This window comes from Eschrichtius robustus, chromosome 10 (genome assembly GCF_028021215.1).
Source record: "Eschrichtius robustus isolate mEscRob2 chromosome 10, mEscRob2.pri, whole genome shotgun sequence".
Lineage (NCBI taxonomy): Eukaryota > Metazoa > Chordata > Mammalia > Artiodactyla > Eschrichtiidae > Eschrichtius > Eschrichtius robustus.
In genome coordinates this window covers 4,090,703-4,117,632 of record NC_090833.1, presented here as the reverse complement: position 1 = coordinate 4,117,632, position 26,930 = coordinate 4,090,703, and the positions used below count along the sequence as shown (strand labels likewise).

The 26,930-nt window shown below is 47.7% G+C and overlaps 1 protein-coding gene across 3 annotated transcripts in view; it reads right to left on the bottom strand.

Annotated features, from left to right (window-relative positions):
• DDX31 (DEAD-box helicase 31) overlaps positions 1 to 26,930 on the bottom strand; it is a 72,780-nt gene that overhangs the window by 26,659 nt on the left and 19,191 nt on the right. Inside the window, exons 10-17 of one of the 3 annotated variants that reach the window (XM_068553931.1) lie at positions 26,659 to 26,778; positions 26,436 to 26,542; positions 24,685 to 24,920; positions 23,760 to 23,936; positions 19,958 to 20,017; positions 9,916 to 9,966; positions 8,219 to 8,358; positions 3,153 to 3,234 (exon numbers count right to left, since the gene is read on the bottom strand). In XM_068553931.1, the coding sequence (XP_068410032.1) occupies positions 3,153 to 3,234; positions 8,219 to 8,358; positions 9,916 to 9,966; positions 19,958 to 20,017; positions 23,760 to 23,936; positions 24,685 to 24,920; positions 26,436 to 26,542; positions 26,659 to 26,778 (973 nt within the window). The remainder of the gene's footprint in view (positions 1 to 3,152; positions 3,235 to 8,218; positions 8,359 to 9,915; positions 9,967 to 19,957; positions 20,018 to 23,759; positions 23,937 to 24,684; positions 24,921 to 26,435; positions 26,543 to 26,658; positions 26,779 to 26,930) is intronic. The other 2 variants (XM_068553932.1, XM_068553933.1) reach the window with 2 other exon arrangements.

Genomic DNA, 26,930 nt, shown 5'->3' with positions numbered 1-26,930 from the left:
TGCTCCGCAATAAGAGAAGCCACCGCAATGAGAAGCCCACACACTGCAACGAAGAGTAGCCCCACTTGTCGCCAACTAGAGAAAGCCCATGTGCAGCAACGAAGACCCAATGCAGCCAAAAATAAATAAATAAATAAATTTTTTAAAAAAGAGAAAAAAAGCTGTAAAAAACCCCCCAGAATTAAAAGTTGTAGCCAGCATTTACTTTATTCTCTTTACTATTCACATGAGTCATGCACATAATATACTCTTTCAGGCTGTATATCCATGAGATAATTAGTAATGAAGTCAATTTAGTTTCGTTTTTCTTTGTCCTCTGACTTAAAGGTAAATTTGGTCAAACAAGTGGTGTTTATGGACGTAACATCTAGAACCTGGCATGATTAGTTGAGTTTTCTAAGTTAACCAGTTATTTTGGTGTCGGTGAAAGCCCAACCTTGATTAGCACTTTTTCTTTTTAAAACCAAAGACCACCAGACCTTAAAAATATCAAAACATCCTGTCCATCTGAGCAGCAACTCAGGATTGAGGTGAACTCACATGGCCCAGGGTGTGCAGAGCATGCTGGGCCTCGTTTTATTTAAACCTCACAGCAACCCTCCAGGATGGGTACTCGTGCTGTCCTCATTCTACAGATGGGAAAATTGAGGCTGGGGAGGAGGAGATAATCTGCTCAAGGTTGCAGAACGGCTGGCTATAAAGCAAGGACTCGAACCCAGGTCTGTCCGACTCTGGGCCCCGGCTCTCACCCACGACCTTATGAAGGCTCCTCAAGCCCCAGCCAGTCTTCAAGGCTGGCCTCAGGCCACAGAAAAGGCTTAAGGAGAGGAACTGGGGCTGCCAGGCCACAGAAGGGCAGATGTTAACAGAATGGCTGTGGCTTGTCCCCCGAAAGAGCAGAGGAACGTTCTCTTGCTCTGGGGAAGCGTCCTGCCGGAGGGGCCCCGAACCCGTCCACAGCTTCCCCAGGGATGCACAGGGGCACACGACCATTGGCACCCGGGAGAGAACTGGGCTGTGTTCAGGGGGTAAATACTGACACCAAAGCCGGTCCTGGAAACAGTGTAAGACTAGATTATTCAAACCTTTACCATCTCATTTTGTAATTTTGCGGCTTGCTCTTATTTCTGGAGAGCAGGCAGATGCCAATTTTCCACTTAGTGTGAAACAGCAAAAAAAGGCGCTGGGCTTCATGTCAATGAGTCTGGACTTTAATTCCACATCTGCTACTAACTGATGTAACAAAATAATAATAATAATAGTAATAATAATGAATACCCTTTGCTACCTGTGTTGGGACTTTCAGGTTATTTCCTACTCAACCCTCCAATCTCCTTCTGAGAATACTAATATTATCTCAGTTGTACACATGAAGAAATGTACTCATGAGCCTTAGGAAGGCCCAGGACTGGCCCAAAGCCACACAGCTGGTGAGACGAGGAACTGGGCCCTAAGGCCATGCTCCTGGCCACCCTGCTGCTACATGCCGCCGCAGACAGCTCCGCTCCCCAGGTGCCCCTGCTTAGCCCACGTAGCTGTCCCGGGGCTATAATTAAATAGCCGTGGGAACATTTGAAAAAAAAAACCCCAAAAAACCAAAAAAAACCCCCAGAAAACCACCGCCCCCCACCCCACCTTTCCACCCCCCGCCAACTAGAATTTGCAATAGTTTCCAAAGGACAGAGAAGTGTGCCGAGACCAATGAGTGTCTCATTTCTGGTCAGTTCCCTTGACAACAGACTATCGATAATATGGGATGGCCCAAAGTCTCGGGTGCCCCGGTTGTTCTATAATATCACTTAAAATATCACTTAAAATAACGTGTTGATCAACTGAGTCCTTAATCACTTTCTTGCTCACGGGGATCTTTGCTGTGGTACCATTTACTGACCAAATCTCACCTTTATGAAAATGGCTAACGTCACCCAATTTAACAAGCACTTTAGTTCCAATTTCTTGGCTTAACTAATACTAACAGAGGCTTATTGGTACATGGTGAAGCACAGGTGCTTTGAAGTTAGATGGCCTGCTTTCACACCAGGAGAATCAATGATTATTGTGCCCTCGTGAATGTTCCTTCAGCTCTCTAAGCCTCGGTTTCCTCACCTATAAAGTGGGACAGTAACATCTGCCTTATAGGGCTGCTGAGAGGATGAAATGGGACCAAGCGTGTAAAGAGCTTAGCACAGTCCCAGGTCTGGAACACACGCTGCGGTAACAGACACTTGATTATTTCCTCTCCTTTTCTTAGATACATTTCCGGAGGTACTCTCTGGAACAGAACTTAAGTCGGGGTCAGCCAGATGGAGTCCTTGCCTCAGGGAGAATATCGATCCAAATAAAGACACATGCTAATGCATAAAAGAAACTCTTAAACTTGATCTATTTGGCTCTGACTTTCCAGTCTATCCTCAGGCATCAGAAAAGAAATGTAAAATATCCAAATAATTAAAATTTCATGGACAAAATTACACACAGCAACATCATTACACACACACTGACAAGTACATGTGATACACTGAGTAACGCGGTAGAGCCGGGGGCGGAGGCGGGGGAGTGATTCCGAGCAGGGGGGAAGCCTCGGAAAAGAAGCAGGAAAGGATGTCCCGGGCTGTCTGCAACTGCTCAGGATCTCCATGTGGAACTGCACGGATAATAAAAATTCTTCTTCTCAATGATCTCAACTTCACTCTTCCTCTGTGTATAGCGAACGTTAAAAAATGGATGAACTAAGTGTGTCTGAACGGAGATTCCGAGCTATTTATTTTTTCCACGCTGTCCTGGGTGGACGGGTCTAGCCAGGTGTCCTTGCTGATAATCTGGAGGGGGACCACCAGCGCTCAGTGTGTAACGCTGCCTCCAGACTCATTCTGGCCTGGGATGAGCCCTCCTTTCCGGGGAGCTTGCTGCAGCCTGGCAGACGCCCAGGACGGACTGGAGCCCGTTAACTGGATGAGCCCAGCAAACATGTCCAGGAGCAGAGACAGAAAAAACACCATCAAGATGAGGTCTCACCTAATGTTCATGGTCCTTAAAATACACGTTTTACTCGACAGAGGCAGTAACTTCCCCATACTCAGAATCACTGCTTCCCCAAATCAGGAAATGCGTCACGTCTGTTAGTGGCAAACACGATAAATAATAAAACTCACCTGGCTTCCCCATCGTCTCCCTTTAAAACAATCATCCCGTGTCAGAACAGACAAAATATCTTCCATCTTTATCTCAGAAACACTGTAAAAGGAAGGGCATATCGAGGTAAACCTTTTGTTCTTTCAAAAACATTTGGAATCTTGATGCATAAAACTGGCCTCTCCTCAGGCTAATTTGATATAAAGGAGAAGCAACACTTGGTCAGGGAAAGGGAATGTTTTCCTAAACCTTTAGGAATTTGGAAGGAAGGGGCCCTCTATGATATTAAAGGGACAGACAGGGTAATATTCCCAACAATTTCCTTCCTGCCTGATACATTTACATAGGCTACATTTAGAATTTCCTCTATAGGGATCATGTCGTTATTTCTTAGTAAATCTGGAACACTAAATAAATAGGCCTGCTTATTGATAGATGACCTTGACTTGAATAGAAGACAAACTAAAAAAAATTTCCGACAGTCCCTTTAGTTTCATACTTAAAGAAAGGAGGTGGCTGAAGACCCTTAACTGTGAGGCGTAATCAAACACCTGAGTGAAGGTAAACAGGTGGCCAACGCCCATCGCCCGTCAGGGCACCAGAACTCTCTCCTAATCTACCCTGAGGGATCTTTGCTGCTCTTGTCTCTTAATTATTCAGGGGTGAGGACCAAACGATCTCTGGCGAATCTAGAGCTACATGCGAATGGCTGAAACCAGAACTCAGGCTTCCCTTGTGAACAGAAGCCGTCAGCAGCCAGAATAAGACACTCCAAGCTGCCCAGCAGGGGAGTCAAGACAGCCCACCGCCCCCCACGGCTCTGGAAGGCCCCAGCCTTCGCCCCAGGAAGGGCGCGCGGCGGAGTCCTGTGTCAGAGGCGAGGAGGGAAACAAATTCCCCAGGGAAAGAGGAGGAGGGAAGGAGGAGCTCTGGGGGAGAAAAGCAGATCATAGAAAGAGAAATGATTTTCTTGTATGTTGTTGTTGTTGTTGTTTTTTCCTAAATGTAACAGCAAATTAAAACGTGAATGGCAGCCTCTTCTGTGGGAGAAGACAAAGGTGACTTTCCCCTAAAGGTGACTCTGACAAAGCTATGAATGAACATGTCATGTCTGTGACACGATCTGCCTGAGCTGTGTCACCGCTTCCCCGTACACCCCCAGCCCCCAGCCCTCACCGTTCATTCTTCACTGCCAGCTCACAGCCACGTGGCTTCGGAAAATATTTTTACAGAGTCAACCGGAGAATGCGGAGTACATACCAAGAGTGTAGGAGTTGGGGGGGAAATGTTCGTGGTTTCCTGGAAAATCTGTTTTTCATACGGGAGAGAAATGTTACGGCTACTGAATTTGCATCTCATTTATGCCTGGAAAGCTGAAGGAAGGTAAAAATCAGAGCCCAGCCCTGCCTTTTCCTTTTTCTAGTTGACCTGCCTCTATTCATCACTTTTTTTCTTGAGGAAAAATAAAAAAGAAGAAATACAAAAGTAAAAGCAACATAAGAGCCTGGGGTCAGATCTTGAAGTGGGGAGAAAGAAAATAAGTATAATGGCATTCGCAGTCAGGGATACAAAGAACTAAATATGCCACAGAAAGGCACAGTTTTCTCAAATGTTCACCTTCAGCCAGGGCACGGCTCGTATGCTGTATGTGTCCATATGACAATGTTGGGGGACCATTTACCCTAAGTGAACAGGAGCTGGGACTGCACTGGAGTGATTTATAGTTTAAAAGGGCCTTTTCCTCCTAGTCTAAGAAATCTTGCTTCTGAGGAACAAAGCACATCTACTCTGCTTATTTATGGTTCTATCAACAAACCTGAATCATCCCACCACACTATGAGGAGAGACAGCTAAATAAATTCAAGGAACTGTCTTATGCCTGATCTAAGAAATAACACATTTCGAGGAAGCATTTACATTTTAATAAACCAATGATGACTTTCATTAGAAACACATTTAATGGAGAAGTGGGAAAAAGTGAAGAAGTTGGCAAATACCAAGAAGTCAGAAGGCTGCAGAGACAAAGTTCTGAGCATTCAGACAGAGGCGAAGCGGCCCGGGGCACCTGTCTCTTGCCCTGCTAAATTAAACTGTCAGGGCGAGTTCCACGCGCTGGGGGTATGGGGGCGGGCGGTGATTTCTTGCGATGGCCCTTGCTGCTGAGAGCCTCCGCCTGCCTTCCTGAATCTTCTCTGTAATTCATCAGCCGTCCCAGCAGTGCACCGCCTGGCTCTCAGGTTCTTAGGCACCAAACAGGCACACATGTCTTCCTCCTTTTTTTGATATTTTAGACATGTACCTTTTGTATTCCAAGAATCTTCAAGTCTGCCTCTTTCCATGGCATACTTTGTAATTAGTTCTTATTAGATTTAGTTTTTTGTATTAAGTCAAAGAAACAGTTTATATATAGATCCCCAACATACAGCCCTTCCTCAAACAGAAATCAGCAAGTGTAACGCACGGCAGTATCGTAGCGACAGATCTGATCATCACTCGGGTTGACTACATCTCACCGGTGAAGCAGCCAGTGGTTCAGGGCCAGTCACTTCAATAGGTGAATTTTCAGGGCAGAAACCAGTGAGGCTGGACTCCTACAGAACTCTCTGCCCCTTAAATGAATGTTCTTACACCCCCCCGTAAGAACATTCTTACAGCACATAAGACCCAAATCTCTTCCTCGTGGTATTTCCCAGTCTTCGTCCTTCTGAACTTCCTTCCGAGTCTCTGGCATCACTGAGTTCTCTCCTGAACGTGAACCTTATGCTGAATTTCCCATGAATGTTGCGGGCTCTTTTTCCAGACAAGATCATCAAAAGGGAGGACTGCCTTTTTTAAAAAAATTTATTTATTTATTTATTTTTGGCTGCGTTGGGTCTTCATTGCAGCGCGCAGGCTCTCTCTAGTTGTGGCGAGCGGGGGGCTACTCTTCATTGCGGTGCGCGGGCTTCTCATTGCGGTGGCTTCTCTTGTTGCGGAGCACGGGCTCTAGGTGTGCAGGCTTCAGTAGTTGTGGCACGCGGACTCGGTAGTTGTGGCTCGCGGGCTCTAGAGCGCAGGCTCAGTCGTTGTGGCGCACGGGCTTAGTTGCTCCGCAGCATGTGGGATCTTCCCGGACCAGGGCTCGAACCCGTGTCTCCTGCACTGGCAGGCGGATTCTTGACCACTGCGCCACCGGGGAAGTCCCAAGGGCTGTCCTTTTTATACCTTTAAAATACACCCAGCTCACCAATGATTCATGTTGGTGCTAATTATTTTTTTCCCTCTTTCAACTTCAGGCTTACATTTGAACCTTCCATAGCAATCAACTGGAAGGCGTTTATTCGAGAACAAGGACGAGAGGCGAGAGGGGCAGAGGCATCTAGGCTGACGACTCTGTGCTGGACCATCACCCTCTGACTGCGGAACTGTGTGCACCCGTTTCTGCAAGGAGATCACATCACAGTGAACGAGCACAGGAGGCCAAGCAGAGAGAGCGGCTGACGGGGAGGAAGGGGAGAACGTGAACTTGGGTCTAGAACGGAAGGAGGAGGGAGCCGTGGAGGCAGAGAGAGGCAGCCAAGGTGCAGCGAGTCCCTCCTCTTGTGGGACAACACACCTCTGAGAACACCTTCCACACGTACACGAATCGCCGGGACAGAGGGCAAAAGCTACGGCGCCGGGGCGGGTTTTCATTTCGACCCCCCTGTATTTCTGGAGTGGAACTGCCTGATCGGGTGCCGCCTAGACTCTGAAAGGGCCGCAGAGAGAAGTCCGAAGCGGCCTCCAGCCCCCGGGAACTCAGAATCCAGCTGGAGATGGAGCTCCTGGTGAAACGTGACTGACTGATCTACATGAGATTTTCTCTCACAAGTAAGAGAAGAGATGCACGTCTTCCTGAAACAAACAAAAACCACTCCTTCAGCTGACAAGCTGTATCAAGATGAGAGAATTACGTAAGAGGAAAACCCACACCACCCTCATTTTTGCCCTCTTGAATTCATCGGGTGCGGGTCCTCACCTCCCCCGACACTGAGGGGTGTGAAGCACGTTTTCTGAGAAAGCTTCACTCCACGAACGGTCACAGCAGCAACCTCAAAAGAGTGTTGAGAGTGTTGAAGTCTGACTGGGGACGGGGGAAGTCACCGAGTGGCTTCTGAGCAGCTGGGCCACTCCCGTGCCCGGCGTGTACCGTGCCACCACCTTGGGCATCACACGGCTCTTCCTGTGCCTCCAAAAACATTCTGTGCATCTCTGTACTTTCTCTGAGCAGAAGAAATTCGTGAAAGTAGATCAGTGTGAAAAACCGCATGCCTTCAGAAGCCCAGTTTTAGAGCCTGTTACCTTAGGTTTTATGGAAAACATGACTAAACAAACTCATTTCCGTGGCCCAGGCGGATGCTCTCTGCTTTCATCACAATCACCCCTGGCCAGCTCGAGCCGCTGTCCTCTGTCTTTGCTTTCTTTGTCTCTCCTCGGGGAGATCGGGGTTCGACGGAAGCCCCTGGCGAAGGTTCCATGCTGCTGAGCCCCGTGGAGTCCCCGACCCAGGGCTGGAACTGGGGGCTTGACGCCGGGGGATGTGAGAGGCTGCCATCTGACTGGATGCATACGAGACAGCAGCTGGACAGCCTTGGCCACAGACATGGGGTACATAATTCACCTGCCCCTAATGGTTTCTTCCCTCGTTTTCCTTTCCTGGGGGAGGGGGAGTTGTGTAAAGAATCAAAAGCGTTATTTTTTTCCAACTTTAAAGGTCCTAAGCGTTAATTAATTGCAAGAAACAAAAATGGTGACTAAGAGAGACCTTTGAGAAGCTGGCTGGGCGGGTGGTGCACGCTGATTGCGCAGCAGGAGCAACGCAACGCAGACCTCTACCTGAAAGAAAGAGCGCAGCAGATCGTTCTACGCCTTGGAATGGCAACGCAATGAAAACTGTCATGTGCTGATGGCGTTAAGGGTTTTAGTCTTTGCCACTGGCTATTCTGGGACTCATTGAGGGATCACAAGGGTTAATGGCTCCTCGGCAGCTTACAAGGCCCATCCACTGTAAGAAGCGACAGAAAGTTAATTAGGTGAGATCAGCCGAAGCCCCGTGTTTCTGACTCACTTGATTCTGTGAGAAGCCAACGAGTTGACATATTCTGCCTCCGAAGGAGCCAAAATGAGCAGGCAGCTCCCATGGCAGCCAATCCGGGCGGTTCTCCCAATCCGGTGGATGTATTCAGCAGGTGAAGACGGAGCGTTGTACTAAAAAGGGTAACAAAAATGAAGGCATTCACAGATCAAGGGACTGCCATCAATTGGAAGTGCAATACCCCTCACCTGCCTCCAGGTATCCCAAGAATTAAATCCTGGTGCTATGGTTACCCTACCACAATCACAAGGAGAAGTCACTCAACCCTGAAACTCCTGGCTTCATTGGAAATAACAGGGCTCCGACACGCCAACGGGGAACAGTGGCCAAGTTTCAGATAAACGAGACGTCCTCTCGTCCCAATATCTCCTATTTAATTTCACTTCTCCACAGGTCTCTTCATTTTCCTATTTGCATCTTTTCACTGAGGTGACTGGGCAAGGTGAGAATGCAGGCAGGTGGGCGCAAACTTGCGCAGGATGGCCGCACGACCTTGGCCTACTTCCTCAGTAGACAGAGCAGTGGGGCTGAGGCCACGAAAGACGCTGCACAGGGCACAGAGAATCAGGTCTCCACCGCCTCGCTGCAGGCCACCCAGTTCCAACGGAGCAGAGCTGCAGGCCAGCTGAGAGGCAGGTTCCCCTTCCTGCAGGGAAACGCCTCCGCTCCCATGGACAGTGTTCCTGACCCGGCAAAAGGGCCAATGCTCTAACTCAGCAGAACGGACGCTCTCTACGGCAGTAACGTCATCGTCGTTAACACCAACTGTCCCTGTACTCATTCTGCCCTTTTCTTCTTTGCTGCTACGTGAATCAAAGACCAGAGGGCCAAGAATATGATGGGAGGCCAGGCATGTTAAACTAATCAATACCCACGATTATAAGAAGGTTCTCAATGATCAATTATATGTCTGGCCTCCTGCACATTAAAATCATCCTCGCCTTCCTATTTCAAATCTGCTCCATGGACAGCAGGAAAGAAGACACAATGCCTCTAGTCGCAAAGTCATCATGTGCGGTGAGCAGAGATTTCCTAGCTAGTGACAGGCATGCAATTCCACTAAAATGTGAATAAACCATGACTCACGTAAACAGGGCCCATGTCCCCTGGCCCCCGTACAGAAGGGCTTAAAAATACCACTCTGCAGACTAAGGAAAAGAAAAAACAAAACTAAAACCACTAGACTAGTGCTAACACCTGTACCCTCTGGCAAAGCGTCTAAGGCTAGAGGTATGTGTAAGATGCTGTCAGGGCCTTAATTGCCCCCTGCAGGTCAATGTGCATGGACACAGCTCTCAGGACAGCTGAGCCATCGCCTCTTGGACAGAATGAGGCCTCCCAGGGGCCCAGGTAATTCCTGTTATTTTCAGATTGCTGAAAACTCTGTGTGTGACACACATTAGTCTGTGAGCAGGGGAGCCTGCCCCTCCCTCCCACGGCAGTACAGTCTGCAGGCTGTGCTGCAGTGGTACAGTCTGCAGCCTGTGCTGCAGGTGGGCTGGGTTAAGGAAAGATGTCAGGAGAATTGTGCAGGTCGGGCTGGTTGCTGCCTGGAGACCAGGGCAACACCCAAGAGGGTGATAATAATTATTCTACTTAAAGCCAATGCACTTACTCATGATCACACATTCCGGCCTCAAGCTCGCACCTTAACAAGTTAAATACATTACCTGGACAATCCACGTGACTTGAGGGAGATCTAAGCCCCGAGCTGCAACATCCTTCAAAACAGAAAAGAATATGGCTTAGGACAGAGTTTATCAACCTTTTGGGGGTCATGGATCCATTTGATGATCTAATGCAAACTCTGAGGGCTCACCCCCCAGCAATGTGCACAACTTCAGGAACCCACTGACGTCCACCTGTGGGTAAAATTCCAATTCAGAGGCTAGTTCTACAGAACCCGCAGGTGAGGCAGCCAGAGCCCACTTCACTAAAAGAACATCATCTGCATGTAGGCCTGAGAACTGAAATAAGTCATGATCAGACAGTCATCAACCAGACAGACAAAAAGTATAAAAGCAATGGAGATTTTTTTTTCTTTTCTTTTCAGCTGGTCGCCATCTCAAGAGCAAAGACTCTGCTCTCTGGTTTCTGGCCATTCTGGCAGAGAGACTAGAAAATGGGAATCTTCCAGTCTTTGGCAATAAAGGTACACCTGGCATTCACCTCCAAGCACAAGTCACACCAAGAGTAGCCCCAGCCAACAGGTACTGAGCGCTCACTACACACCAGACACGGTGGAGAGCATTTTACCTGCGTTATCTTGACTCATTGTCAAAATAACGCCTCAGACAACTATTACTCCCATTTGATAGAGAGGAAACCAAGATTCAGAGAGATTAAGGAACTTGTCCAGGGACACACAGCTAAGAAGCAGAGGTAGCCCTCAAATCCAGGTCGGCTTTACTTTTCCAAGACCATATTACAGTATACGGTTCCACTATCAAAAAAGATGCTGTGTCCCTCATATGCTGCCGGTGGGAATGCAAAATAATACAAACCCCTAAGGTGGGGAATTTGGTAATATCCAGCAAAATTACATATGCACTTGCCCTCTGACCCTGAGCAATCTCCCTTCTTGACCCTGAGCAATCTCCCAGCAATCCATCCCTGGCAAAAATTTAAAATGATCTATGCACAAGGCTATTCATCTCAGCACTATTTATTTATTTATTTATTTATTTATTCTTTAACATCTTTATTGGAGTAGAATTGCTTTACACTGGTGTGTTAGTTTCTGCTTTATAACAAAGTGTATCAGTTATACATATACATATGTTCCCATATCTCTTCCCTCTTGCGTCTCCCTCCCTCCCACCCTCCCCATCCCACCCATCTAGGTGGTCACAAACCACCAAGTTCAGCACTATTTATAATTGCAGGTCTGGTAATAACCCGAATGTCTAGCAGGAGACGGGTTGAATAAAACACGGCAACACCTACCCCATAGAACAGAGTTTTACATAGCTACAAAAGGAATGGAGGTTCCTATGTACTGATGTGGAGAATATCTAGGCTATATTTTGAGTGTGAATAGTATGCGTTTGTGTAAGAAATGGGGGAAATACAAATATATTTGCTCATATTTGAAAAAGAAATAATGGAGGGAAAACCCCCAAAGCTTATAAAAAGTAGTGACCTATACGGGAAGGAAGAGAATGGGGGGAGGGGATGAGGATGGAAGCTGGACTTCCTTTAATGGGCCCTTATAATTCTGACCCTGAGACCACGTTTCAACATAATTAAAAATTAAAAAGTAAGATAACCAGCTGTCATGCAATAGGAAGGACAGAATATCACCTATGACATATTCTTGCCAAAACAAAAACAAAACCCTAGAAATGGAATCTAAACAAGTGCCTAGATCTACTGCAGGGAGACAGGAACAAGGTAAACAGCACCACAAGGACACAATGTGGAGCATTCTAAAGGACCAATGGTCTTTCTTGCACCAAAAAATCCAGGAAAAAAGGGAGGGTAACAAAAACAGCAAACATTAAGTAGACAGATGGATAAATGGATAAATGGACAGATGGATCGAGAAGAAGAGAACCAACACCTGGAAGGAGGTTCACCAAAACTGTCAACTGTGGTTACCTCGAGGTAGAGGGATTTGGGGCAATTTTTACTTTTCTCTTCGCAGTTTCCTGCGTTGTTTGCTCTGTTTTTCTTTTGACGACGAATGCATATTATTCCCCCCCACCAACCCCGCATTTTTATTTAGAAAAATTTAAACCTACAGAAAAGCTGGAAGAAGAGTACAACGAGCACTTGTCAGTCCTTCATCTTGATTCACCAATTGCTAAACATTGGCACAGCTGCTTTTTTCCTCTCTGTACTCACGTGTTTTTCTGAACCATCTGGAAGGAAGTGGCAAGTATCATGACATTTTGCCCCTAAATACTTCAGCACATGTCTCCTAAGTAAAAGGACATTCTTCTACATAAATCACAATACCATTACCACACCTAAGAAACTTCACAATAAATAAGTTTATTTTATAATAATCAGTTCACATTCAAATTTCACCACTTGTACCTAAGACGATTTTTATAGTTGTTTTCCTTTCTTAACCCAGGACTGAAGCCTAGATCATTGCATTCTATTTTTATTATAGCCCTCTAGACTTCCTTAACGTAGAACTGTATCCCTACCCTTAACATTTACTTCTTTTTATTTTTTATCTTTTGGATAACAATCATTTTTTGAAGAGTCCAGGTGTCTTGAGGAACATCCCAGAATCTGGACTTTTCTGTCTCCTCATAGTAAGATTCAGGGGGAGTGCTCTGGCAGAACGACATCAGGGTGGGGTGTACCGCCCAGCACGAGACCTCAGGATACAGGCAGGGTGTCTGTCCTGTGCTGGGGACGCTGTGCTCGGTCACTGGAGCAGGTGGCATCCACCATCTCACTCCCTTGTGACGGTACCTTTCTCCTTTGCGATGGGTGAGTAACCTCAGGAGGGAAACTTTGAGACTGTTTCCCAGAACATTCTGCCCAGTGGTTTTAGCATCATTTGATGCTACTTGTCTGTATCAGTTGTTACCCTGATGTCTACAAAATGATGGCTTTCTAAGCCTATCGTTCCTTCCGTTTTTATAACTGGCATTCTTCTGTAAAGGACAGCTCTTCCTCCTCTCGCCTCGCTTTTCAGTATCACCAAGAATTTATAGGTATATAAGGTTTTCTAAAAAATAATAATCTTACGCAAAGTTCTGTAAGAAGCACATTAAAACAATCATACCCTTATCCTCCAGGGTCAGAGGCAGGACCCAAGGAAGACACTGTCCCACCATCATCTAAGTCACCCAGAAGGACCACTGCAGGCAAGTCAGGGCTGGTCTGCCTTCGCTGTGATTAAATCCCACCTGGGATTTGTGGGTCTCCTTTGAACGATGGCCAGAGGCTGCATTTATAAGTGTTAAGTAGACATTTCGTGTGTTAGAAGTGTGTCAACCACCCAGGAAGTGTTTTCTGACAGCTCCCAGGTGCCCTGAAAGCTGAAGGCGGAGGTTCCAGAGCCGATGCCTTTGAGAACACAATTTAGAGCGTTCTCTACACTAACCACAGTCAGTGTCTGTAGAAAAACTGACGGGTTCTTAAATCTGCGAAGCTCTTGTTAAGAAATGATTTACTTCATTTAAGTGTTCTGCACTGGGAGAGGTACGTAGACAATGGGCTGTCTGAGCTTTACAGATAAGCTTTGTAAAAAATGTAGTGCTCGTCGGTTTAGTAAATCCAACTAAGAAACACAGATGAATCTCTAAACTAGCATACGATGTTAGGAAAGCCACTCCGGGTACAAACACGCTTAGACAGTGAGTTAGGAGGCATGGCAGCCACCGCCATCAGGACTGTTCACGGTTCTTTCCCACTCGGGCTGGGCAATCGGCTCAGGACGCCAGGCTGACAACCTTCCTGCCGCCCACTACTTCTGGTGTTGGGGTGGGGGCACCTCACAGCCAGCCACTGCTCGACTTCACCAGCCATTTCCTTAAGCACTTCTTTCCAGTCTCAGCCGAGGCTACTCTGAGGGTGGGAGAGTGGCTCAATCTTGCCGGTGCAGGAACAGGGAGAACCGGACTCTAGGACCACTTTAGCAGCCACCAATCCAGGCAATCTGCTCTCCGAGCCTCAGTTTACCCACCTATAAAATGGCTACAATTTACGTATCTCCCGAGGTTGCTGTGAAGATCCAATGAGACAGTGGGTGTGCAAAGTGTCCTGAGAATTGTAAATCTGAGTGTTCCAGTTCGTGATGAAATAAGAGCTGGACGGAGGCAATGAGGTGGGAATTTAAAAGCCTCTCGGCTCTCTTCCCCCCTCACACCCCATCCACCCGACCCGGGCAGAGGACCACGGAGGAAGGGGACATGGCTCCATCTTCCTGGATGCTGTCAGCCAGCAGCACCAGAGCCACAGGAAACTGACCTGCACAAGACTCAGCAAAGGCTTCGGTTCTCCGCCCACCCTTAGAACTTAGATCCAACCCAACTGTATTCCTTTAACCTAATTAGGGTGAAAGAATCGCTAAAGTCAATTCTGAAAGACACTCACCAGTCAGGCCTTGAAGTCCGTGGGCCTGACAATTGGCCGCCTCCATGAGACCAAGGGGTACAGATGGAAGGCAGCTTGCTCAGGTGCCAGCCTGTCAGTTGGATTAAAATGACTCATTTATTTACCCGAGAACCTCACAAAGTGCTTTTACTAACAGGGAGAGGGGGCCTGCGGCTCTCCGAGCAAGGGACGCAGCAAATTCGCCTCTGCTGCCTTCCCGTCCTGCCAAAGTCATTACTGCGGCGTGTGGAAAGCCATCAGCGGGGCACAGGCCCCCGTCGTCCGGGTGACAGATTGGGCTGCGTAATCAGAGGGGGAAGGAGAGAGCGCAGAAGCTGTCAGAGGCGCGAGATCTTGGCTGGAGCCGCCAAAAAGCTGGCAACATGAGTTAGCGTAACTGAGTCAATAGCCAACCATCTCCAAATGATCTTGCCATTAACACGAATGAAATACGAGCGGAAAAGATAAACTTCGCCTAAAAAGCATACCCCAGAGAAAACCGAGAAAGTCTCCATTTCTTCAGGGGTGCTGAAGGGACATTCTTGGGATGCTTACAGCCCCCCTCCTTTGTCTCCTGGCCGCCTGGCACAGCGAAATTTCCCAGGAGGAGAGGAAATTAAGAACCGCACAGACCTAACGGTGTGTTTCGAGCAAAAAAAAAAAAAAAAAAAGAGAGAGAGAGAAGGTGGAGGAGAGCAGCACAGGTGCTTTAGGTATCTTCTGAAAAAGGAGGCATGTGTGGACAAGCACAAAACATTCCAAGGGATACTCAACCAGCGGATGCAGGTGGAGCCGGAAGTGCCTCTCCTTGCTGGGAAAAGGCCAAGGCACTGGGTACATACATCCAGGGACAACCAGGGAGGGCCACGCATCAGCCCTAAAACTAGAGGGGGCTTGGAAACGCCACATTCCAGTCACTCGGTGGGGTTTCTCCTTCCCAACCCCTCAACTCAACAGGGGTACTAAAAAAAACCTCTGGCTTAGGGTGAGTGCCTCACTATAAGCCGGAGGAAATATTCTGCTTCTTTTGATTTCTTAACTCCATTGAGGAAAGTGGGCTTTGAACTTCCAAATGACTCCTTCCTGCTAATACTTGCTCCCTCCTTAACTTGGGTTCTTCTTAGATCCAGTTTTCTAGAGGACACAAACTTATATTTCAAATATGTAAGGACTTCTCTTTCCCAGACTGGTCTCTCCTCCCTGACCATCTTTTCCCCTCTGCCCAGACTCCGGACTCATCGGGGCCACACGTGTACTGAGAACCCACATTATACAGCCATGTACCAGGTCCCGCAAGACTGCGTGAAGTTAAGAAGATCCTCGCTTTTAAAATGTTTAAGATGAAAGGAAACACAGACACAGACACAGACACAGACACACACACACACACACACACACACACAGAGACACACCTTTAACTTTCTTCACAATAGAAAAGATATAAGGGAGGAAAATGGGGTCGAGGGAGGGATTTTCTAGAAGTAAAGGAAACAGCAGAATTGTGAGCTTTTGTGTGGTTACACCACAATTCCCAACTTCTCACACAAGACAGTCAGTCTTCTGGCCTCATTAAAACGATCTCGGGTCGATAAATCAAAATGGCAAAAGATATGGTGCGAAGGGGGAAAGTCCCCACGCAACAATTAACAAGTGGTTCCCTTTTATCCAGAGAAGCGAGTCCTCCATCTGCCTTGTCCTGCTGTGGCCCCGTTGCTCATTAACACCCAGGAGGCTCCCGGAGAGCTTTCAGAGCCCGGCAAGTAACAGGCTGCTGAAACGGACGCAGTGACAACATCTCCCCAACCCAGGCCCCACCTATCACAGCCAAAGCATCTCAGACACCCCAAGTTTCTGCCTATAGCAAACAAACACGGCAGAAGTAGAAGGAAGACTGGGCAGGAAAGAAGAACTTCTCACCACTGGGGACTCTGGGCTTGTCCCCTGGCTTAGAAATGGAGAGGAATGAGCTTCCACCCAGCTCTTTTCCAGTAATTTCCTAAAGCAGAATAAAGAAAAGATGAGACTGGCAGAGGCTCTGCATGCTGGACGTGACCTGGGCCAGCAAGGGAACACGCACCAAGGGGCTTACAGAAATCAGATTATGGCAAGTGAGAGCTTGCTTTTCATGTGGCACCCGGGACTGGCCGGGGGCAGAGGTGCCAAGTCAATGGTGCTCCTCATCTAGCTGACGTCACCTGCCTGCAAGCAGCAGCCAAAAGGACAAGGAAGTCATCATATGCTCTTGACCCCACCGAGAATCACATTTCAGAAAATGATCTTTTCTTCCAGAGAGCTACTAAAAAAACCCCCAAAAACAAAACAAAAAACTGAACTTCAAATACCTGGAGTTTTCTTTAAGACTTAGAGCTCACCCATGTCTGTAAAAAACACGGCAGCATTTGCACACTAGGAGACTCAATAATTTCCCACCAGGGACAAATCCAGCATCTTAAGGGTCAAAGATAAAGCATTTTGTTCTGGTCCTAACCCAAATTCCAACACACAGGTTCCTACTGCCTTCTGTTTTAATATAGATGATCTGTAACACTCACTCTTCATATAACATCATATATATGAAAAAGTGAACTTATTCCCAGTGAGCACTTTTTTTTTTTCATGTCACAAACAATTCTTTATTGGAATGTTTGAGAGAATCCCATAGGTAAAACTAAATTCTTTATTTTATTGGTTTTTTTTTTTTTACAAAGAAGTTTATTTTATTTATTCATTTTCTTTAAAGATTTATTATTATTTTTTAAAATTTATTTTTGGCTGCATTAGGTCTTAGCTGCGGCACACGGGCTCTTCACTGCGGTGGGCAGGCTTCTCTCTAGTTGTGGCGTGAGGATTTTCTCTTCTCTAGTTGTGCTGCGCGGGCTCCAGGGCACGTGGGCTCTGCAGTTTGCAGCACGCGGGCTGTCGTCCAGGCGCACGAGCTCAGTAGTTGCGGCGCGCAGGCTTAGTTGCCCCGCGGCATGTGGGACCTTAGTTCCCTGACCAGGGATCGAACCCGTGTCCCCTGCATTGTAAGGCGGATTCTTTACTACTGGACCACCAGGGAATTCCTATTTTATTTATTTTTTATTTTTTTATTTCTTATGGAAGTATAGTTGATTTACAATGTTGTGTTAGTTTCTGGTGTACAGCAAAGTGATTCAGTTTATATATGTATATATATACACATGTGTATCTATACATACACACACATATTCTTTTTTTTTAAATTTATTTATTTATTTTTGGCTGTGTTGAGTCTTTGTCGCTGCTTGCAGGCTTTCACTAGTTGCGGCGAGCGGGGGCTACTCTTTGTTGTGGTGTGCGGGCTTCTCACTGAGGTGGCTTCTCTTGTTGCGGAGCATGGGCTCTAGGCATGCGGGCTTCAGTAGTTGTGGCACACGGGCTCAGTAGTTGTGGCTTGCAAGCTCTAGAGTGCGGGCTCAGTAGTTGTGGCGCAAGGGCTTAGTTGCTCCACGGCATGTGGGATCTTCCCGGACCAGGGCTTGAACCCATGTCCCCTGCATTGGCAGGCGGATTCTTAACCACTGCGCCACCAGGGAAGCCCCATATTCTTTTTCATATTCTTTTCCATTTTGGTTTATTACAGGAAACTGAATATAGTTCCCTGTGCTATACAGTAGGACCTTGTTGTTTACCTATTTTATATATAGTAGTTTGTATCTGCTAATCCCAAACTCCTAACTTATCCCTCCCCCATTCCCTTTCCCCTTTGGTAACCGTAAGTTTGTTTTTTATGTCTGTGAGTCTGTCTCTGTTTTGTAAACAGGTTCATTTGTATCACATTTTAGATTCCACACATAGGTGATATCATATATTTGTCTTTCTCTGTCTGACTTACTTCACTTAGTATGATCACCTCTAGGTCCATCCATGTCACTGTAAATGGCATTGTTTCATTCTTTGTTATGGCTGAGTAGTATTCCCCAATGATCAAGTATATTAATCTCAGCTTCAGTCTTTAGAAAAAGACATGTATCAGTTGATTCTCAGCATGGAGTTTCCTGAGCCCCAGCTGTCCTCCCACTTAACCCACGAACACCGGGTGCCTGCCGCTCTGTGCCAGGCGCTGGGATGGGAAAGACAGCCCCCGTCCTCGTGAGCCTGCGCTCTGGTGGGAAGACACCTAGACCAGTTGTGAGGAGCATCATAAAGGAATGCAGGGCCCGCTGGGAGTGCCTCGTGGGGAAGAACTGGGGCTTCTGTTTCCTGAAAAACTGCCACTGAAGCTGAGACCTACGAAGGGGTTAGTCTAAGTCAGCGTGGTGTGTCCCAGGCCGAGGGAGCTCATGTACCAGGGCCCCCAAGGCCAGAAAAAGTAAGAATGACACATTCGAGGAGTTGAAAGAGGGCCCTGTTTGGCTGAAGGACAGGCAGCAAGAGGGAAAGTGGAGACAGAGGAAACAGGAAGGGGTCAGGCTCCAGAAGTGTCAACAGACAGAGGATTTTTGACAAATTTCTTTATCAAGTAGATTACTTGGACTCATCTTCGCTTTAGACCAGGCATGTGAAGACAGTTTTAGAGCAAACACAAGCATCTGACTTGATGGGCTTCATAAAGAGAAGGGCTACTTGGTCAGACTCAGATCTCCTTCTGAGGCAAGCATTCCAGGAGCAACTGCTCTCAGATCTGAAGGACCAGAGCCGGCGGAACCACTGTTTGCCACACACACGAGAATCCGCAGGTCACCGGGCAGGCCGTCTTGTAGATGATCATGCATATATACACACACGAGAAACAAAGCTGCACTCGCTCACAAACTCTCAATTTAGAAAGAAAACAATCTCTATTACCTTTAAAACTAAATAGAGAACAGGAGTTCCTTAAAAAGTAATTGTGTTAAACGAGGCCTAGACAGGCATTCAAGTAGCTAAATGTCTTTGCTTCTACCTAGCCCTTGTTCACAGGATTACTAAGTTGACGGTGCAATTTCATTACTATATATAGGGATTTCTCAAAAAACCAGTTGGGGATTAAGTTACATCTTCCAAGATGGCACAAACAGGGAAGGCATTTTAATCTTGGGAGCCAGCAGCAACTCTGGTGAAGTGAGTCCCCAGAGAAGCAGGGACGTTGAAGGTGTGAGTTTTCAATCTCAAAAGATCACAAGAGGCGTGCACGAAAAAGGTCACTGCGGTGCTGGAGGCGGCGGCTACCCACGACTGCAAAGACGGAGGCCGAGTGAGCTGGCCCTGAAAACTGTGGGGCAAATGACAGTTCTGGACAACAGCACATAAAATCTGTCCAAGAGCATCTATTTTCCTTTAAGAAAAGGTGAGCAGAGGCAAGTAGAGTGATTTTGTTGTGAAAAGACGTTCTCAGCTCTAATTACTCCCGATAGCTGTAATTTACAAGTTCTTGGTGGAGAGAAATCGCCAAGATTCACACGTTTTCAGACAAACAGCTGCCACTATTAGTGAGCAAACTGCCAAGTCTTCCGCGCGGTGGCAGCCCGCTATCTGTGGCAGTAAGGTGACAAACCAGGAGTGCAAAGAGACCAGCCACACCAAGCGGCCCCCGGAATTCCTGTTCCCTGTGGCGCTGGTGACCCCAAGGCAAATCGTCAGGGGACGAAAAACTGCCACCGCCATCACAACAACTGTCAACCTTCCCACGGAGCGCAGAATGATACATACCGTGCAAAGAAGAACCCCTGTTTTGGAATGTGAGAATTCTTGGAACACTGCTGTTCTTTCCTACAAGAACAAGGAAAAATAGGGCCTTTATAACTCTGAGATCGAGCCCAGCATGGTAGGCTTAGATTCTCATAACTCTCCCAATTTTCTGCTGCTATAACTATTTTTAGGCACAGAGAGAGGTTTTGCCAGGAAAGAGGAAGAAGTGGATTCTTCACATCTTCCAGCAAGACCCTATATCTACAAGACCAGGCTTCTTGGACTGCGGCAGAGTAACAAGCTTTGAGGGCAGCACGTTTCATTAAGACAATGCGGGGCGGCGGGGGTGGGGGTGGGGGGGTCGGCGGCCACGCCCTCCAGAAACGGCCAACACCCAGAGCAAGGAGGGCCAAAGGCCACAAGTTCCTGCACTCAGGGTTCCCAACTCAGAATTTACTCTAACACCTTTTCTACAGGTGGTCTAGAGGCTGAACAACAACCAACCTTTCCTATGGGGCAATTGTCTTAAAAACTGATTTTTAAAAAGATTTTCAAATTATAAAAGCCATATATTTTAACTGTAGAAAAATTATACTTCAAGTCAAAGGAAGGAAATTAAATCATCCTACCACTCAAAACAAACCACCACCGCTGGCAACACCTTGAGGTTTCCTGAGCCCCTTTCTAGGCGAAACATAACCAAATATGTGGCTTTTTAAAAACTGGCATCATGGTTCTTACACTCCTAACATGCTCTTATCATATATCAACTGAATGTGGACATCTTTTCATGCCAATAAATAGCCCCGAACCGCCTCGTCTCCCGTGACTATACCACATGCAGCTGAATGGGAGCCCCGCCACCACGTGACCAACGCCCCACTCCTGACAACTGAGGTTGTCTGCACTGCTTACCATCACAGACAACGCTGCGATAAACAGGTCTGTAGGCAAGTCACCGTGCTCATGCTTAACTATTCCCTTGGGGTAAATTCCTAAAGGCAGACTTGCTGGACCAAAAGGCCTTGGGCGTGAACTTGCAGGGGCCACACTGGGGTGTGTTTAAGTCACAGAGCTGCCAGCAGTTAAGACTTGGCCATGTCCCTCTGTCAGCAGCAACAACAACAAAAAGGAAATATACCCAAATCACTGAAGATTTGGAAAAAAGAAAGAAGTGAAGTCTCTCTTTCCCCTCTGACACCAAGGTGTACCTCGTTCTGGCCTTTTGCGGGTACACGTCCCATCACGTGACTGGACCCCAGGCTGCACCTCACTGAGCACAGTGGACAGTGACGACCGGCACGTAGGGAGTGTACCAGGTATCAGAGGCTGGCCTGCACTTTACGTGTCTGAACGTATCCGATCCTCAAAGCAACCCAATGAGCAGCTACTGTCACCACCCTCACTTCCAGAGGAAGAAACCGAGGCACAGAGAGGTTGAGTAACTTGCCCAAGGCACGTGCATACACTGTTAATACAGGACTGAACTGAGATCTGAACCCAGGGAATTTATGGCTGCACTGTAGAGTCAAAATCAGAAAAAAATCAGGAAAGTTCATAAAAGCCCGTGAAACTAATCTTAAAGACCAGACATACTGTACTCAGGTTCGGGGTAAGGAACACAGCCACCAAAGCCCTGAGCATCCATCGCAGCTATCATGCAGCAACTTCTTCAAACAGCAGCTCCTCTCTGACGCTCTAATACTTGGTTAGGGTCACGTCAGTCACTTAGGGAGACCACACTAAGGTCATGTGGAGCAGGGGGGCAGGGTGACAAGCCAGGAAGACGCGATGGGGGCGGTTTTAGCTTAGTCCCCTGGGACAAGACACTGCACCAATATTTAGAAAACGAAATACAGAGATCCTCCCTGCCACCTTCTACCCATCTCATAGGGAGGGTGTGAAGGCTAAACACTTAATAAACAAGACAAGTAGAATACTAACAACTATTAAACAATGAAAAAACTGCACTTTTCCTGAAAGAGAAATAACAGCAATAATGGCACCTGACATTACCCAATGCTCACTCTGCACCAGGCCACGTACTAAGGACTTGATCTGCATTCATTCAGTGAGTCGTCACAACAACCCCAGGAAGTACGTACTACTGTTCTCTCCACCTCACAGGCACGGACATTGAGGCACAGAGAGGTTAAATGCTTTCCTGAGGTCACACAGCCAGTGAATGGCAGAGTCAGCACCAGAACACAAGCAGTCTGCCCCCAGAGCACACGGCTGTAAACACCCTACCCAGTTACCACCCTGTTACAATGACAGATACACAGTCTGAAATAACCTAACTGCAGAATCTTCTGTTGACACATTCAAACCCCTAGATCCTTCTGAGTCCACATCCAGCTCCTTCATCATCCTTACACCTACCCTGCAGGATGGCTCTGCAGAAAACAGACCTACAGTATTGATAAAATCAGTTAAAAAAAAAAGCAAACCCATAAATGGCATTACATTATGAAATCAACAAACTTGATTGAACTGGGGATCCTGAAGGTAAAAATTAAGAGTTTACAAAACTAAAGCTGGAATATTCAGGAAATTCTGTATAGTCTTGTGTTAATTAAGAAGCTGTGGGCTTCCCTGGTGGCACAGTGGTTAAGAATCCACCTCCCAATGCAGGGGACACAGGTTCGAGCCCTGGTCCGGGAAGATCCCACATGCTGCAGAGCAACTAAGCCCGTGCGCCACAACTACTGAGCCTGCGCTCTAGAGCCCTCGAGCCACAACTACTAAGCCGGCACGCCTACAGCCCGTGCTCCGCAACAAGAGAAGCCACTGCAATGAGAAGCCCGCGCACCGAAACGAACAGTAGCCCCCGCTCGCCGCAACTAGAGAAAGCCCGCGCGCAGCAACGAAGACCCAACACAGCCAAAACTAAATAAATAAAATAAATGTATATTAAAAAAAAGAAGCTGTGTCCTTGAGTAACCTTGAGCAACTTCACTTTTCTAAACCTCCGTTTCCTTAATTATTAAAACAAAATAAACAAAAAGAGGGGCTGGACTTGATGACCTTTAATGTCTCCTTTAGCTCTAAAAATGTTCTGATTTTTAAAAGGTGGTTCTAGTCAAACCTTATTCCGATTTCTGGCTTTCTTTCAAGCTTTCTAATTTTCTAAGCTGCCTGGTAACCTCTGCTCTAGGACAAGGTGGCTCCCGTTTCCAAGCCCTGCTTGTCCTTCCTGCCACAATTCCAGAGAGTTCATCTCATTCTACACCCCGCTCGACTCCCTAAATGGATGGCCTGCCTACCAGTAGTGGAATGAGAGTGAATGTAGCTAAGTACCTAAGATGAGGAAAATGTTCCACTCTTCTTCCTGATCAAAAATATTCGCCAGCGCTGAGCCCCTGCAGCCCCTCTGGAACCCAGCGTCCTCTCCCAACCCAAGTGTTCCGAGTGAAAGCGCTGCATCTTGTTGACAATGACAGCAGTCACGCTCAGCAGTACCATATGGGAGCCACAATTTAGCTCCATTAATGCTCTTAATTTGAAGACATCAAGCCCTAATTACACACTGGGTACTAAAAAGGCAAAACCCTTCCCTGGTGCCAGCTACTTAGTGGTACTCTGTTGCCTTAACAGCTGGTTGGGGTACAGTCAGGCCAAGCTGGGCCTGCGAGCTCTCTCGGGTGGAAGAGACCAGCTCCCGGAGGAAAATCAAACGGGAACAATAGGCTTCCCCTCGCCCCATCGACACAGCCGTGTCACCCGCTTTGGCCTCTGGTGGGTCGCCCACTTTAGCCACGTTCTTTCCTGGCCCAGCGGGGCCCCTAGGGAAGCCAGGGCCAACCCGGGAGGACAGGCTCACCTCCTGCTCCAGGTTGCCGTGCAGCCGCAGGAATTTTAACCGCGTGGAGGCACATGGCAACCCACCTGGGGCCAGAGCCCCTGAGCCGCTCAGCAGGGTCTGGAGGAAGAGGTTGTAGTGGAAGTCCACCAGCTCGCAACTCGAGAAAAAGATGATCATCTTCTGGTCTCTCTCAAACTACATCGATACAAAGGGGGAAAAACCACCACGTGTTTTTAAGATCAGGTGACACTTAAAATGAATCTCTTTCTAAAACACATGGGCAGGCTAGCCCCGATCTGGAAACAGAGGTGACAGATGGCTTTGAATTATTTTTAAAAATAACAGATCCTCCACACTACAAAGAATGTAGGACAGGAAAATGACATAGCTGCAAACTTGAACAGGCCTCCTGCATCTGAGAAAAACAATTATGCTTCAGAGCGAAGTTGCCCTTAGCTGTGTCCCTCTCACTCACTCGGTCCCGCCACACACGGCACTCCCCGGCAGGGACTCTGCACACGCAGTCAGTCTTGAAGCTGCACCCTCAAGCCCTTCCACCTACTCTCTCCCCATATACCAGAGAAAGTTATCACGTGACTCTAGTAAATATACAAATACGATGATTCTTTAAAAAAACATGAGCACAGGCCCCTGTATTGCCTCACATCCAGCATGTGTGTACCACCTGTGACATTCCCGGTATCAGTCCCAGGAAAGGTATTTGAGGCAGATCTTCAGTTGAACGTAATGGCCACCAGTGACCTCTGAGTCTTCACCGCAATCCTAGAACCACTGCCTGAAAAGATCTCTGCTAAGGTCTGCGCTTGCACCACAGCTCAGTTTGGAAACTTCTGTGTGTGTCTCAGCTCACTGCCTCAATGCCCGACGTGAACAGAACTGTGGTCTTTCCCCGGATCAGGCTGGACCCAGTCCCCAGACCTACCTTGCATTTCTGCAGGATGAAGCCCGCTAGGGAGACGAGCCTCAGTTTGCTGGGAACCACCGTCACGTACTGCTCGAGGCTCGCTGGTATGGCAAAGCTGTCCAGCTCATCGCTAGCTCGTGGAGGAGAAGCTTCAGGAATGGCTTTGCTCTTTGGGTTCGACTGGTCATGGCTTTCATCCAGGACAGAAATACTGACTGGGTCGTGTAAACTGATATCAGCTAGCCACGTTACACCTTGGAGAAAAAGCGACAAGGACAAAACAACTGACAGGCACACGCTGTAGAACTGGTCACACCTGCACAGCCCCCAACACCACACATCCAGGCTTATTAAGAAACTCCTGATGGGTATCCCCAAATGCCAGCACTGATCTGCCCCACTGTCAGTCCAGCGGAGACCCACCTATTTCTTCCCAGGGCCCAACAGCCCATCCACACCACCGGTGTCTCTAAACTCTGACCTGTGGAAGACCACTGAAACAGATGTCTGCCCACCATCCCCCAGAAAGGGTTCTGTGGTCAAGTAAGTTATGAAAACCCTGATGAAAAGCTTTCCTGGGATTCTTTCCCAGGGTTTCCCGGGTTTACAGGCCTTCTCAGGACCTTTATTGTATAAATGTGCACATGAATCTCCAAGAGGAGGAGGTAACGTGAGGCATTTCCCCAACTTTTTGAGCACAGAACCCCCTTTCCATGGATTATCTCTTTCTTTCTTTAATATTTATTTATTTTATTTTTGGCTGCGTTGGGTCTTAGTTGCAGCACGCGGGCTCTCTAGTTGTGGCGCGCGGACTCCGTAGTTGTGGCGCTTGGGCTCCAGAGCATGTGGGCTCTGTAGCTTGCGGGCACGCGCAGGCTCTCTAGTTGAGGCACCTGGGCTCAGTAGTTGAGGCATGCGGGCTTAGCTTCCCCACGGCACGTGGGATCTTGGTTCCCCGACCAGGGATCGAACCCGCGTTCCCTGCGTTGGAAGGAGGATTCTTAACCACTGGACCACCAGGGAAGTCCCATGGATTATCTCTTAAAGTCACTGTTAGTTAGGATACACTCTGAGAACTGCTGGTGGGTCACGTGGATGGCATGTGGTACGTGTGCACCAGAGCAGACTAGTAAACCGAGTAAAGTGACATAAGAACATGAGAGCTGAGTTGTCGCTCAGACAGGGAGTCACGTGCGGGGGGTCCTGGTGGAGAGTGATACAACTTTTCCAAGCCTAGGTGTTCCCATCAACAAAAGAGAGCTAAGAAATTCCATCTTACGATGATGGAAAGACAGAAATGAGCTTACATAATATATTCTTTAGGACAGATTTCTCTTTAGGAGAAAGGCAGGGTGATTACACCAAAAAATGAGCTGGGATAGAGGTTACCACCTTCAGGACAAGAGCCCTGCTCTCAGCGGGCAGCAATCGCGATCACAGCCTCACGAGACCACCAGGTGGGCGGCAGGCAGCCTCCTCCCCCCCTCCACGCCCTGACGGGAGCACAGCAGCCTCTCCCTCCTGTGAGGGCTCTGGGCCTGGGACCTGCCCCCTCTCCCTTTCCCCACGTGCTGGGGACCAGAGAGTCAGGATGATGGGAGAGGGAGGCCGGGAGCACAGGACACACGGTTTGAAGAGCAGTCCTCTCGCGACACCGTCCTCCTCGCCCACTCCCCACCGAGGCTGAGAATCGCTGCTGGGAAACAACACAGCTCGCATCTAGGCCCTTCCTCTCCATTGAGAACAAACAGCACTTCTTCCCAACTCACCTTCCGTGAGTGTTGCCGACAGCAAGACGTTCTGTCGTTCCTGGCACTCGGCATTTATAGCGTTGAGTATCACCGTGATGTCCTTTTCAAAACCCAAATCCAGGATTCTGTGGTGTCAAGGGAGGAGTTTTAATCTACGTGAATAAAGGGAACACTAAGGGGCTCCAGAAGTTTTGGCAAAGACCACAGAAACAGCCCTTTCCCGCTTCCTGGACGGGCTCACCTGTCTGCTTCATCCAAAATCAGCCACTGGATCCGACGAAAATGAATGTTCTTTGTGGATTTAATATGATCCACGAGGCGTCCGGGAGTTGAGATGAGGATATTTATTCCTTTCCGGAGTCTGTTTAAAATTATATATCATAAAAGAAAGTAAATCAGATGGAGCCATAGCAATAGAAAACACAGGGAAAAGGCTAAGGAGGAGACATTCATGGCCAGCGCCAACATGCCACAGCTTGAAATCATGACAAGCGTAACGACAAGTGGATACAA